This window comes from Salmo salar, chromosome ssa01 (genome assembly GCF_905237065.1).
Source record: "Salmo salar chromosome ssa01, Ssal_v3.1, whole genome shotgun sequence".
Classification (NCBI taxonomy): Eukaryota; Metazoa; Chordata; class Actinopteri; order Salmoniformes; family Salmonidae; genus Salmo; species Salmo salar.
This window is the reverse complement of record NC_059442.1, coordinates 62,527,813-62,542,681: the sequence shown is the minus strand read 5'-3', so window position 1 is coordinate 62,542,681 and position 14,869 is coordinate 62,527,813. Positions and strand designations below refer to the sequence as shown.

The 14,869-nt window shown below is 44.4% G+C and overlaps 1 protein-coding gene across 1 annotated transcript in view; it reads left to right on the top strand.

The window, feature by feature from the left end:
- Positions 1-5,742, top strand: part of LOC106607083 (B-cell lymphoma/leukemia 11A-like) — a 49,601-nt gene extending 43,859 nt beyond the window's left edge. Inside the window, exon 3 of the mRNA XM_014203678.2 lies at positions 202-5,742. Within this exon, the coding sequence (XP_014059153.1) occupies positions 202-2,420 (2,219 nt within the window). The 3' untranslated portion in view covers positions 2,421-5,742. The remainder of the gene's footprint in view (positions 1-201) is intronic.
- Positions 5,743-14,869: the final 9,127 nt, after the last annotated feature.

The window sequence follows — 14,869 nt, the reverse complement described above, 5'->3', positions numbered from 1 at the left end:
TTTCTAAAAATATGATAATATGATAAACCCATAAAACAGTGAAGGATTAAATGCATTCAAATGAAGCACAGCTGAATTGAGCTAAACTCTTTAACAAATTTCCTTTGGGATCAATAATGTGTATTCATTAATAATTAATTGATTGTTGTTGTGAACATGAGTCTGACTCTGTGTCCCCTCTTCCTCTTTGTCCCCCTGCAGGTAAGGAAGAGCCGAGTACCTACACCTGCACCACCTGTAAACAGGCCTACGGCAGTGCCTGGTTCCTGCTCCAGCACGCCCAGATTACCCATGGCTTCCGCATCTACCTGGAGAGCGAGCACGGGCATGGCAGCCCCCTCACCCCCCGCATGGGCAGACCTTCCTCCCTGGGTGGTGGCGCAGACTGCCCCTCGCAGCCCCCTCTCCACGGTCTCCACCTGCCCGAGGCCAGCCCCTTCAGCCTCCTCCGCATCCCAGGATCAGGCTCGGGGGGCCGGGACGGAGGGGGTGGGCACCAGCGTTTTCCCCCGACGCCGCCGCTCTTCAGTCCCCCTCCACGCCACCACCTGGACCCCCACCACCGGAATCCAGAGGAGCTGGTGCTGGCAGCCCACCATCCGAGTGCCTTCGACAGGGTGCTGCGCCTCAACACTCCCATGCCCCTGGACCCTCCATCGGCCATGGACTTCTCTCGCCGGCTGAGGGAGCTGGCGGGCAACACCTCAGGGTCCACTCCCCCCCACTCTCCCAACCAGCCCAGCCATATGCAACGGCTGCTCCAACCATTCCAGCCCGGTGGAGGAGGAGGTGGAGGGGGTGGCAGTGGGGGAAAGCCTCCCTACCTGTCCACCCCCCCTGCACTGCCTCCCTCCATGCAGTCCCCCTCGGGTTCCCATACCACCCCCACCACCCCACTGCCATCCTCAGGCCCCCAGCCCTCCACTCCTCTGAAGACCAAGTCCTGCGAGTTCTGCGGCAAGAGCTTCAAGTTCCAGAGTAATCTCATTGTGCACCGACGCAGCCACACGGGCGAGAAGCCCTATAAGTGTCATCTGTGTGACCACGCCTGCACCCAGGCCAGCAAGCTCAAGCGCCACATGAAGACGCACATGCACAAGTCGGGCTCGCCCAACGCCGAAAAGTCAGAAGATGGGCTCTCTGCAGCCTCCTCACCCGAGCCGGGCACCAGCGAGCGAATGGGCAGCGCCAGCAGCGCCCTCAAGTCGGTGGTGGCCAAGCTTAAGAGTGAGAACAACCGCCTGCGCCGGGAGAATGGGGAGGAGGAGGAGGAAGAAGAGGAAGAAGAAGAGGAAGAGGAGGAGGAAGAGGAGGGTGAAGAGGAGGAAGAGGAGGGGGAGGAGGAAGAAGAAGAGAAGGTGGATGGAGCTAGGAGGAACAACAACAGTTACCACTTCAGCTTGAGTTTGGAGGCAGCGCGGCACCATGAGAACAACGGCAGCATTGGGGTCGGGGGAGTTGGGGTTCGCCTGGTAGGAGGAGAGGAGGGTTCCATCCCTCGCTCACTGCCTGAGGTGATGCAGGGCATGGGGTTGGCGGCCAGCATGCAGCACTTCAGCGAAGCCTTTCACGCACACAAGCGCAGCGCGCTGGACCAAGAAAACCACATACACCACCACAACCGTGAGCACACACAACGCCAGCTGTGTGACGAGGACTCAGCGCTGGAGTCGGACCGTGGAGAGGGGGGCTGCATCTCGGCCGTGGCCATAAACGGGCGCGGCACGTCCCCCAGCGAAGCAGCCTCGGTGGGCCTCTCCAAGAAGCTGCTCCTGGGTAGCCCTAGCCCCCTCAGCCCCTTCTCCAAACGCATTAAGCTGGAGAAGGAGTTTGACCTGCCTACCCCCACCATCCCCAACACAGAGAATGTCTACTCCCAGTGGCTGGCCGGCTATGCCGCCTCCCGACAACTCAAGGACCCCTTTCTGAACTTCGGAGGGGACTCCAGACAATCGCCCTTTGCCTCTTCTCCATCGGAGCACTCGTCTGAGAACGGCAGCCTGCGCTTCTCCACCCCTCCTGGGGAGCTGGATGGGGGGGTGTCGGGCCGCAGTGGGACGGGGAGCGGGGGGAGCACTCCCCACCTGGGGGCTCCGCTGACTCGTCCTGGCTCCAAGGACGGCAGCAGGCGCACCGACACCTGTGAGTACTGTGGCAAGATTTTCAAGAACTGTAGCAACCTGACGGTGCACCGGCGCAGCCACACGGGCGAGAGGCCCTACAAGTGTGAGCTGTGCAACTACGCCTGCGCCCAGAGCAGCAAGCTCACACGCCACATGAAGACACATGGGCAGATCGGCAAGGACGTGTACAAGTGTGAGATTTGCCAGATGCCCTTCAGCGTGTACAGTACCTTGGAGAAACACATGAAAAAATGGCACAGTGACCGCCCCTTGAGTGCCGAAATTAAGTCGGAGTAGTGGGAGTTTCCCCTGTCATAAGCCCCCCCCTTCCCTCTCCCAGCCCCCTGTAGATTCTCCCCTCTTCCTTTGCCAGTCCGATGGACAACGTGCTCTGCACCAGCACACCCCGTTTCCATTACTCGTTGAATGCATGATCTGTATCGGGGCAATACTATTGCATTGACGCAAAACTTCAAGCCTTTCTCTTGTGCAATAATTTACATGTTGTGTACTGTTTTTTTTTCTGCATTTTTTTTATTTTTATAATTAGACAGCATGCATGGTATGTTTTGGCTAATTAAAAAAAAAGAATATGTCCCTGGTTGGTTAGTTGTTGAGTAAAATGTGTTGCTGTTTTCTTGTTCGGGTTTTTTATTTTAAAAAAAAGAAAAGACAAGAAAGAAACGACCATGCTGCATACATTCTGTAACACATATCATGTACAGTTTTGTGTTGTAACATGGAGGATGAACAGTCTTCAGCTTAACCCTCTCTGGACGACCTGGGAATCGCACTTAACCTTCATCTTTCTAAAAGATGTTCTGTCCCTATGGGGTTAAAACATAATCTATGAATTGGCTTGATTACTTAACACAAAGCAGTGACAGCCTTTAGATTTCTTCAAAAAGATGAGGTTGTGTTAAGATTTGAATTTGTACTATCATTTGGTAAAACAAACAAAAAAAGTGTGCCTTTAAATATCTTGAAACTGCATTGGTTAATAATCTTCCTATCTGCTATAAGCTTGGGGTCACGGCTGTATACTGGACAAGGGTTGAATCCACCCAGAGTAAAGGTTCTTGCATCAAGTACCTGACTGCTAAAGTCGACTGTGACTTACAAGATTAACTGATAATACTAATACAGAAACTTTGGAGAATTCTGGTTAATCATCATTTAGCTACCTATTACATGTATTATAGTGTCTTTACATTTTCAGCAGCCACGGTACAGGCAGTATTGTGTATAACTGAATTGTTTGTATATTTTATTTCTGGTGCGGAGGTACTGAACACAAAGGTACTCTGTAATGTACAATCCTAAATTCGTGGGACTTTTAATATTTTGTGAAGACATTGAGCGTTGACATGTATCTACAGTAGCACAAACTTATGATGCTGCTTGGATATTTCCGAGTGTAATCTCCCAGCACACCGTACAATATGAGGGCATTCGAATGAATACAAGCTAGTCAAAAAAGTTACACAGAATTAGAAGCTAACAGAATGGAGTGCTTTGGGGGGGATTTCTTTTTTTACGATACATTTAAACCTTCTATCCATCAGTGATGATTAACTATGAATTGCCTAAACTTGAAAGGAAGAAAAAGATTATTTAAGAAAGGCCATTGTACTTATGCCAGGGCTCTTGAAAAGAAAGAGTGGAGATTAGACAAAATAATCATACATAGGTTTGTAATAGAGGGCAGAGGTACTTTTGTTTTCTTTCTGTTTTGTACTGTTTGCTGTTTGTGTTGACGTGAAAGGAGAGTTTTTTCCTTGTTGAGTTGCAGACATCCACCCCGTTTGATGGTGAAATAGCACTTGTCACGCTGCCTCAGAGTCTGTACAGATACTCTAACATTGTCTAACGTTGGTACAACGTCTGTATAGCGGTCAAGTCTAAAGTTAGACTGTCATTTATAGGACAAAAAAGAAGTGCACTGTTCAATTTTCCCAGTTTACAGGTATACGCTTAAGGGAAAACTTGCTAAAATGCTGACTGATGGCTAGGGGTTCCATTGTTTTACATAGTGATGAATACAGAATCTGTTGCCAGCCACTCCATCCTTGACCCTCATCCTTCACCTTTGACCACCTCTGACCTTTGTTGTTTAACCCCAGGAAACGCCAGCAAAGCACTCAGTGCTGTGACTGGGTAAAAGCTCCCTCAGCTAGATGACAAACTTGCTGCTCACACTGCAAGATTTTTTTTTTGTACAAATCTCCTTCTTTTTTTGTATAAATATTACAATGTTTTTTTTTTTCTTTTTTAAATAGCACTTCATTATCTTTAGGGGAAACTGTATTTAAGTTTGTTGTTGTTTCTCTTTTCCTCTCTGTCTTGGTGGTTTTCAAGACTCGATCACAGTATATATAAAATGGAGAATAAAAACTGTGACTTTTTATTTTGCCTTGGCTCTTCGCGGCTCTTCAGGTTGAATAAAATTTGCATTGGGGAAAGGTTTAAGATGATATATGAATATATAATAGAGAACTTAAATATAGGAAGATGCACACTCATGTCAATTCCAATGCTTAAACACACTTATGGTCTTCTTTTTCTGTATTTCTAGAATGGTATTTGAATTCAATGTTCACTTAGAGTAGGCACTATAGTATTTATATTGAGGCTCGTATTTTTAACTGTTGCTTGTTCTCTCTACAGGTATTTACGTACCTTTTTTGGTAGTAAAAAAACAAAACAAGCTGCCACGGTTTATTTTTTTAATTTGGCAGGATAATATAGTGCAAATTATTTGTATGTTCAAAAAATTAAATAAAACCCAATAAAAAAAATAAGTATGCGACATTGAGCGCAGTGGGCCATAAAATGGCTGCCACGCTGCGCTGGTTCCTGCTCACAGGTTGTACATATCTTTTTTAGTTTGGTTTGGACCTCCTCCCCCTGCTGCCATTCTGTATGCAGTAATGCAAGCTGACGTCGGGCTGTTATGTTGTGTGCTTCTGTCTTTCCCACCTATCCTACCTGACTACATTCCAACATCTTAAGAAAAAAAAACAATTACTTCATATGCAGTACATCGATTTAAAAAAGCGTCAGAATAAATGAATTTAAAAAAATATATATGTTTTGCAGTTTTATTTTTCATTGCCAAATACTAAATGGTGCTTTATATTTAGATTGGGTATACTTTCATATGCAAAGCATATTTAAAAATGAAAATTAATTGGAGACGCGGAGAAGCCTGCTTGAGTTGAGCCTTTTTTGTAAATGGCAATGCGGAATATTTTGTTATCAGCCTTTTCTATTCTTGTTCTGAGAGCTGTTTGTTGTAACTTGAACTTGAACTTTATCTTTTACTATGGGAGTTGCTATTTATTATTACCTATATGCTCTGTTTAAAATAGAGACATGGAAGGGATCTTTTTTTGTTAATTTTTTGTTATAATATTATTTCTTTATTTTTTAAAGATTGGCCGAAGGTCATTGGACAAACTTAGCTCTTTTTTTGTATTTGTTTCTGATCTCTGTTCAGTTGTATTGGGGAAACCACTGTCTTTGTTTTCTGGCAGTTGTCTGCATTATCCTGTTCACACACCCATTTTGTCCCTTTATTGAAAAACAATTAATAAAAATAAAAAAACGAAAGTATAAATATGTTGTTTGTGTGTGTGCGTCCATGCGTGTGTGTGTGTTCATATGTAAAGCAGCTTTAGTGGCGTGGCTGTTGACAGTTTGCACGCTATCTCTGAGCACATACCTCAGTGTGGCGCAAGCGTCTTAGAGTGCTGATAGTGTCCCCCCCATCCTTCCCTTTTGTTTAACTACTTGCTGCTGCCACCCCCAACACCACTACCACCACCCACCCGTTCTTTGTTTTAGCTCGCCCACGTTTACTTAAATATCATTACCTCTCTCTGTTTACTCAGATTTATTCAAAAGTATTAATCTGTCAAAACCCATCCATCATAATAACCTCCACCAAATGTCACCCATTTGAACTCAAACATTAGATCCCCCTTGTAGGAGAGACACCTGGCAGCTGTGTTCATCCAATAACGCTCACTTAGTGTATTAGAAAAAGCCATCTTCACAAGAATGACAAGTGTGTGTTTTGTTCTTCATAAGAATGAGAAGTGTGTTTCATTCTTCATAAGAATGACAAGTGTGTGTTTTGTTCTTCACAAACCACAGCCACTTGTTTTGAGGCCCTGTTTTGTGTGAGCCTGTGAGTGACACCTGAGCCATGTAGCATTACAGCACCTTTTTCACTGCACATTTTTGTATTCCCCACATCTGGAGCCGTAGCAGCAGCAGGCACCTATTTTCTCCTTGTTGAACAATGCGACTGGCCTCCGGCAGAGCCAGCCAGGCAAATAAAACAAATCAGCCGCATTTCTTCTCTCTCTCTCTCTCTCTCTCTCTATGATAAATTAATTGTGTTATAAACTCAGGAAGCATTTAGGCCTTTTCAGCTTTACTGGGGCTCCCGAAACTGGTTTATGTGAAAATCATAATGCATTTGTCACTGACTCACTGTTATAAAATCTATACAAGCATGACCCGCAGTCCCTATAAACGCCCATGGATTTTTCTCCCGCCAGTGTTTTACAGTTGAAGATTCTCCAAAGACTGAAGAAAGCGTGTTTTCACAGGTGGTTTTGTTATTTGGCCTGGGAGCGTTGCTGAATGGATCTTGGCCAAAGTGTATGTGTGTTCGCGTGCGTGCGTGCTTGTGTGCATGAGTGCGTGCATGCCTGTGGCTATATTGCACATTACCGTGCTTGGCGTCTGTAAATGTATCTACCCTGTACAGCAGCCTACACGAGTCTGACCACTCTGGTATAGTGGGGATAGACACAAAGTAAATGCTACTTAATAGCCACTCACTGACAATTACTCTACACAAACACTGAATAATGGACACACGGCAGATACATAAAGCTTAGTACGAGGTGAAATCTAACTGCTGTTCTAAGGTCAATCATGGTCAATGTGTATGGCTTTTCCTTGCTATGGTGAAGGCTAGGATTGGGAAAGGGTAAACAGATCCTAGATCAGTGCTTTATTGGAACATCCACAAAATGGTCATTTTGGCATTCTTTCTTAATCAGACAGATTGATCCCAAGATAGCTATTGTGGATATTAATTTGCTATTGTGCTTCATCCTTACTGAACATTTAATAACTATTTAATAATGTCTATCTCATAAAAAGACCATCGGGGCAAATCATAGCCTCCACTATCTCACACAGACCCAACTGAGAGGGAGGCTTAGAATTCATAGACAATGTGACACACACACACACACACACACACACACACACACACACACACACACACACACACACACACACACACACACACACACACACACACACACACACACACACACACACACACACACACGTGAAGCATACATGTTCAGCTTTTGTCAACTCTTTTGCTTATGTTCTTTGCCGTGACCATGATTTGCCAGGCCATGGAGAGAAAGTTCAAAGTTCACCTCTTTATCAGTGTCCCTGGCCTTGACTGGCCATCCTTATGTGACATCATAAATCCAACTCTCTAGCTCTCTTCCTATAGCTCTCGCTCTCTCGTACCCTCTCTCCCCCTATCTGCGGCTCTTTTTGCAATCCACCTCTCATTTCCTTTTCCTTTCTTTTACTCGCAACCTCTTTACCCCTCCCTCTCTTCCCCCTTCTCTCTCTATGTGTATGGCGTGACTGGTGTAATTGTTGGCCTTGTCCTGGCCAGGGTTGTTTGCTGAGCCCAAAGAGGTTTAAAGTCTATAGATAGACAAGGAGCCCAGGAAAGCAAGGTGTAAAAGTTGAGACTAGGCATCTGTGGGGCAGGGTGAGAGAGGGCGATGGGGAGAGTAGAGAATTTTTTTTGGGGGGGCTATGGCTGCCCCCAGTTTAGAGTTAAAAGGTCAGAGTAGAGACAGTGGGGTTAAGGGGGGGAAAAAACTGCACCCTCCTCCATTCTTATTTCACCCCTCCCCCACTCCCTGCCAGGAATGCAGACAGAGAAGAGACCTCTTGGACAGCCCTTGTGTTCAAGTCAAAAAGTAGACAAAACAGACACTATCTGTCCCCTATGTCAATATACTCGCTCACTAACTCCGTAAAGTACACCCTTCTGTACTATGTCTCAGTAGTTGGGTCTCACCAGGGCTTTTCTCTCGTCTGTGACCCCATAGAGAGACCTCACCTACTCTACGCACACACACACATACACTATATTACACATACGTACATTCTCACATGCACACCCACACACTCACACGCACACACACACACTAGGCCGTTTCTAGCATTTTCGGGGCCCTAAGTAATATTTAGTTGGGCCCCCTCACCCACCTCACGGGCAAAATATTTTAGTGAACCTCCTCTTAGTGGAGGAGAGAAACATGTGTACAGTAGCTTTAAAGTTCTACACATTTTGCCATGGTGCACAGAGAAAATGTTTCAGTTTTAATGCAAATTTCATGCTGTTCCACTCATTTTGCCATGAGGTGAGATTAATTTGGCAGTTTAATCACAAATTTCCAGCAATTACACACATTTTGCCATGGGGTTGAGAGATACAATTGCAGTTTTAAAGCTTATTTCCTGCAGTGGTACACATTTCGCCATGGATGAAGAGAAAATGTTGCCGTTTTACAGCTAATTTCCTGCAGTTATACCAATTTTTCCATGACTTCTGCCATATTCGTAATTTCTGAGAGAGATTAACAAAATCAATGAAAATTAAATACTAAAATATCTAATTTAAATAAGATTTCACATCCCTGAGTCAAAACTTTTTTAGAAGAACCATTGGCAGTGATTACAGCTGTGAGTCTTTCTGGGTAAGTCTCTAAGAGTGCTAGAGTGCTAGAGGTGTCACTGCAGGCCCTGGTTCGATCCCGGGCTGTATCACAACCGGCTGTGATCAGGAGTCCCATAGGGCGGTGCACAATTGGCCCAGCGTCGTCCGGGTTAGGGGAGGGTTTGGCCGGGCTACGCTGTCATTGTAAATTAAGCATTTGTTCTAAACTGACTTGCCTAGTTAAATAAAATATGTTTGAAAATATGGAAAGTTGTACTCAGTAATGTGTTAATTTGGATATTTTCACTCTGTCAATTAGGTTAATATGCCGGAGTAACTTCAAAGTTGTAGTTACTAAAATCCTCAGTTTTCTCCTATCACAGCCATTGAACTATGTAACTGTTTTAAAGTCACCATTGGCCTCATAGTGAAATCCCTGAGCGGTTTCCTTCCTTTCCGGTAAGTGAGTTAGGAAAGACGCTTATATCTTTGTAGTGAGTGGTTGTATTGCTACACCATCCAAAGTGTAATTAATAACTTCACCATGTTCAAAAGGATATTCAATGTCTGCTTTTTTTTACCCATCTACCAATAGGTTCCCTTATTTACGAGGCATTGGAAAACCTCCCTGGTCTTTGTGGTTGAATCTGTGTTTGAAATGCACTGCTCGACTGTGGCACCTTGCAGATAATTGTATGTGTGTGGTACAGAGATGAGGTAGTCGTTTCAAAATCATGTTAAACACTATTATTGCACACAGAGTGAGTCCATGTAACTTATTATGTGACTTGTTAAGCACATTTTTACTCCTGAACTTATTTAGGCTTACCATAACAAATGAGGTTGAATACTTATTGACTCAAGACATTTCGGCTTTACATTTTTAATTACTTTGCAAAAACAAATCAACAAATATATTTGAACTTTGATATTATGAGGTATTGTTTGTCGGCCAGTGAAAAAAAAGGTTATTTAATCAATTTTAAATCCAGGCTGTAACACAACAAAACGTGGAAAAAGTCATACTTCCTGAAGGCACTGTAAATGTATATTTTTCTGAGTATTTTATTATTTTCTAATAATGTGGCGTGAATCAACTATTTAATTTTTTGTACATTTTTTTAATTTGTGATATCCAATTGGTAGTTACAGTCTTGTCCCATCGCTTTTCAAATAATTTCCTATAGTCAGTTATTGGAAAACATTTTAAAATACTTATTTCAAAAACTATTTTCAAATACCTGGGTAAAATGCATGGGAATGTATTTGAGTCAGTGTATTTCAGTTAGTCAAATACCAATACTTCCCAAGTGTATTTCCAATTACATTCCAACATTCAACTAGTCTTTTCACATACTTCGAAATGTATGTGAAAGTAATTTGAAGTAGTATTTGAACAAAGGCCTGGCGTTTGTGCATCTGTATGTGTGTGTTTGTGTGAGTTTGTGTGATAGCAGCCAGGTTGCTCAAGATCCACTGCAAAATTTGACATTGGTCAAGGTAAGCAGGATGTCGGGAGATGACATCAAAACCAGCTTCTCGGAGCAACTGTGAGCACTATTACCGTTAAGTGGGCTTGGGATTTGCTAGGCCATTGTGAACTGGGATGGTGGATGGGTGTAAGGCGCGAGCTCTGGCTCTGTGGGTCAAGAGTTCAACCGTAGTGCTAGGCACACATTTATTTAAAAAACATTTTTTTTTTACCTTATCCATAACCCCCCACACACACACACATAACCCCCTCGATCCCTGTATCTCAGACCATTTATGTGACACAATGTGTCTCGATCTCAAAAGCCTTGTCAAATCCCATTGTGGAAAGTGGCTAAAACTACACATATAAAAAAGCTTTTTTGTAAAGCCAGCTCTTTCCGAAGACAACCTCATTTTTTTCCGATCCTAGACTTTAAAGAAATATCGGACATAAGTGCATACATATAAAACAGTTGATTATTCAACTTTACAGTAGTCTTTCTCGGTACGGTAAGGGAAAGGGGATACCTAGTCAGTTGCGCAACTGAATGCATTTAAGCGGAATGTGTCTCCAGCATTTAACCCACTACTGTTATTTCACAGGTGAAAATGAACGGAGTCAGGTCACCAGGTTTCTGCTTTCTGAGTAGTGGAAGAGAGGAAAGAGAAGAAAAAGGGAAGGATTGGTATGTTCCCTCCTGCCTTACACCCCTTGGGCACATTGTATTCCAAACGAACACTCACACACCACATGAACACAAACATGCTTGTACACTTTTCTCACCGTTTCCCAGAAGACCGTTTCTATGGAACACACCCTTTGCCCCTGAGCGCTGGCTGGTCACATGCTTGACCTGTTCTACTGGCCCAGCCATACCTTTGCAAATACACGTGGATGCACACAAACACTCACATTCACGCACGTGCATGCTCACACACAAACATAGACACACATACACACACCTGTTTTTGACCTCACCCACAAGTGATCTGAGTGCTGAGTGATGCTGGGAGGCTCTCTACGTAAGTAAATACGACCACATGAAAGACGTCTCTCACACACACACACACACACACACACACACACACACACACACACACACACACACACACACACACACACACACACACACACACACACACTTCCCATGTCTGTGTAGGTTCCATTGGGTTGTTGTAGTATTTATTTGTTCCTGCTGTTTAAAGACATTGTTGATTGGGGAGTGTCTATCATTACAGCACATTGCTGCTACTAATTAACCTCCTAACAATTTACAATAGGCCATGCCGTTTACATGGCTATGCTAACACACTGGTAACAATTACCGAAATACAGAATTATCACACAGAAACATCGTTCACTGAGGCAAACGCCACATAAATAAGGGAAGAGTTTGTGTGTGTTCATGGCATGAACCACACACACACACACACACACACATGCACGCACACACACACAGGCCAAATTCTGATCTGGCCACAGCATAAACAGCCTGTTTTGGATTAAAAAGCAGTGAACTTTCGCCACGTAAATTATTTCAATTTTCCTCTCACTCCTCTTTTTTTTCACCCAATCTATTTTTCTTCTTCCTTTCGTTCTCTTTTCAAACGCTCATTAAACCAGAGCGCTAATGATCGTGTAATGAGAGCACTTAATAACTCAAACCAAGTTGATTCTATTTATTTGTATTCAACGCTCTGCTCTATATTTCCAGTGGGATGTGTGCAAGTCTATTGAGATAGATGCTGTTTTACAGTATGTCCTGGAAATAATCAACATCTATTTTTGGTGGGAAACCTTCATTCAAGAGCCTCCGTTTGTAAGTTTTCCTTCTTAACAAGCTGAAAGGAACATTGTCACTCAACATGTGTGTATTGTCCCTAACACTTTACATACACCTGCTTCCACACATGCGAACGCACACATATACACTCTCCCTCTGCTGATGTGATATTCAAGTTACGAAGAAGTTGGTATGGCATGACATGTGACCCAGTCACAATTTCCTTGAGTAATTCCAAGAACAAGTCTGTACACTCAAATACTCCACAGAGAATTCTGAAACACCTGAGCCAGATCTGGTTGTATTGGATTGATTGTCACTCTGAAAAAAATATAAATTGGAGCTCTATTCAATTATCCCCACCGACCCTTGATAGCCAGTGACTGATTCAGACCAGGGAATGTAGGTATGTGCCACTATCTGAGTAATCACAGACTTGAATTGATCCGAACCAGAGGGAGAAGAGAAAACTAGCAGACACTACTGGTGCGTGAGGACCAGTGTTACCAATGACTGTCTTATGTCAAAGGATTCGTCCTTGTCAGTGAATGACTGACATTAAGGGGATGTGGATGTGTGTGTGCAGTGAGTATATGGTGGCGGTAGTGGGGTTATGTGGGCGGGGTGTGTGTGTGTTTGGTCGTGGCGGTCTTGCAGTCTCCTGGGGGGCTCGGGGCTTGAATGTCAGTTTCCCTAATAACGGGAATCGGTGAAAAGGTCAGACTCAGTTGCCTGACCAGCGCCAGGGGTGTGTGTGTGTGTGTGTGTGTGTGTGTGTGTGTGTGTGTGTGTGTGTGTGTGTGTGTGTGTGTGTGTGTGTGTGTGTGTGTGTGTGTGTGAGTGAGTGTGTGAGGGTGGGGTACGGGAGGGCTGGGGGGGGGGTCTGCCACACCAAGGGCGGGAATTGATTGTCTAGCGGAAGGAGAGGAAATGAGGAGCAAAAAGAAAAATGGAGATCTGGTGAGCGTGGAGAACAGGACAAAGAGAGGGAAGAGGAGTGTGTCAGGGCCAAATTCAGATATGCATGGCTGCTTTTTAAATGATGGTCGATCCTTTATTACTCTCCTCTCTGTCTCACTCGCTTTGTCCTTCTGCCTTCCAGCATACAGTTATCTGTGTAAGAGCAAGGACACTGCCTACACACACACACACACACACACACACACACACACACACACACACACACACACACACACACACACACACACACACACACACACACACACACACACACACACACACACACACACACACACACACACACAGAATCAGGAAATACAGCACATACAGTATATATTCAATTCAAGAATTTGAAGTGTAATTTTAAAACCGCCTTGAGTTATTTTCAAAATTGAGTAAATTATCCAGATCCAAAGCCAGGCCAGGTGAAATGTGTATGAAGGGCATATCATAGTCCAAAACGTGTACTCACCGCAGTATTCTAGAATATCGGACCGTTGGCTTTCATATTTTTGTATTTCTAAGCGAAGCAATTTCTCCAAGTGGTCTCAGCGACGTGTAGCTGTGTTACAATGGGATGCTGGACTATCGCATCCTAGCGTCTGTGGTCTGATTTATTCTATACTCATCAGCTAACTCTCTGTTATTGTTACTTAGGGGCTTGTACTGGTTGCTGGTCATCATCAAACACAATCTCTGTCCCTCTCCGCTCACCTCCCTTCTCTCTTTCCTTCCTCACCCCATCCTCTCCTACTCCCTCTGTAAATACTCCCCCCCCCCGTCTATCTCTCCCAGTCCTGAAGCCCTCTGGGTCAGATTACAGCAGAGCTGGGAAGGTGGCTGGGAGGCTGGAGTAGGTCAAGTGGTCTGTACAAGGTCAATACCAATGGAACATCCTGAGCCAGGATGGCGGAGGTGTAGATAGGGGGACAGAAGTGGTTGGGGGGGACTTAACCTAGCGTGCTCCTCACCCTCTACCAACCAGAGCCAACACAGGACCAGCAGGCCACTGATATACAATCTATCATCTACACCCTCACCTCTGCTCGTCTCCCCTGACAATACATAGAAGAGGGAAGAAAGAGGTAAAGAGGGAAATATACAGTATATACACAAAGAGATGGAAAGGGGGAGAGAGGGAAAAAGAGCTAGAGAGCGGTGAATGTGACTAAATCGAGTAAAAAGAGAGCGGTACGGGGAGAAAAAGAAGAAGCTGTGACTGTCTTCAGATATTACACCGTTCAATAATTAAGATAAAAGGAGTAGCTAGAAGAAAGAGCAGAGTTAACTGTGTGAGCCAGCCAGCCTGGTCATTAAGTCCTTTCCTTAGCTCCCATATCAATACATTAGCCAAGACAGGTCACATGTATTTTACATGTTCCTCTCTGCCTGAGATTGATATGGGCATAATGATGTCCTCTTCTCTTCCGTCCATTGGGAAGGGGTGGGAAAGTGTGTGTGTGTGTGTGTGTGTGTGTGTGTGTGTGTGTGTGTGTGTGTGTGTGCATGTGTGTGTGTGTTTGTGTGTGTGTGAGTGAAGGGGTCAGGCCACACACAGTAAGGTTAAAGGCCTGCTAGCGATCCTCCGGTCACACCCCTTACCTGAACTTGCCTGTAAAACCGTGAGGTCCTGAGTGTGTGGTGTGTGCATGAATGCATGTGTGTGTTTATGTTTCGGATTGGATACCCATGGTTTCCGATTGTTAACAAAAACAATCAGCTGACAGGTGGAATGAAACTATAACTGACTC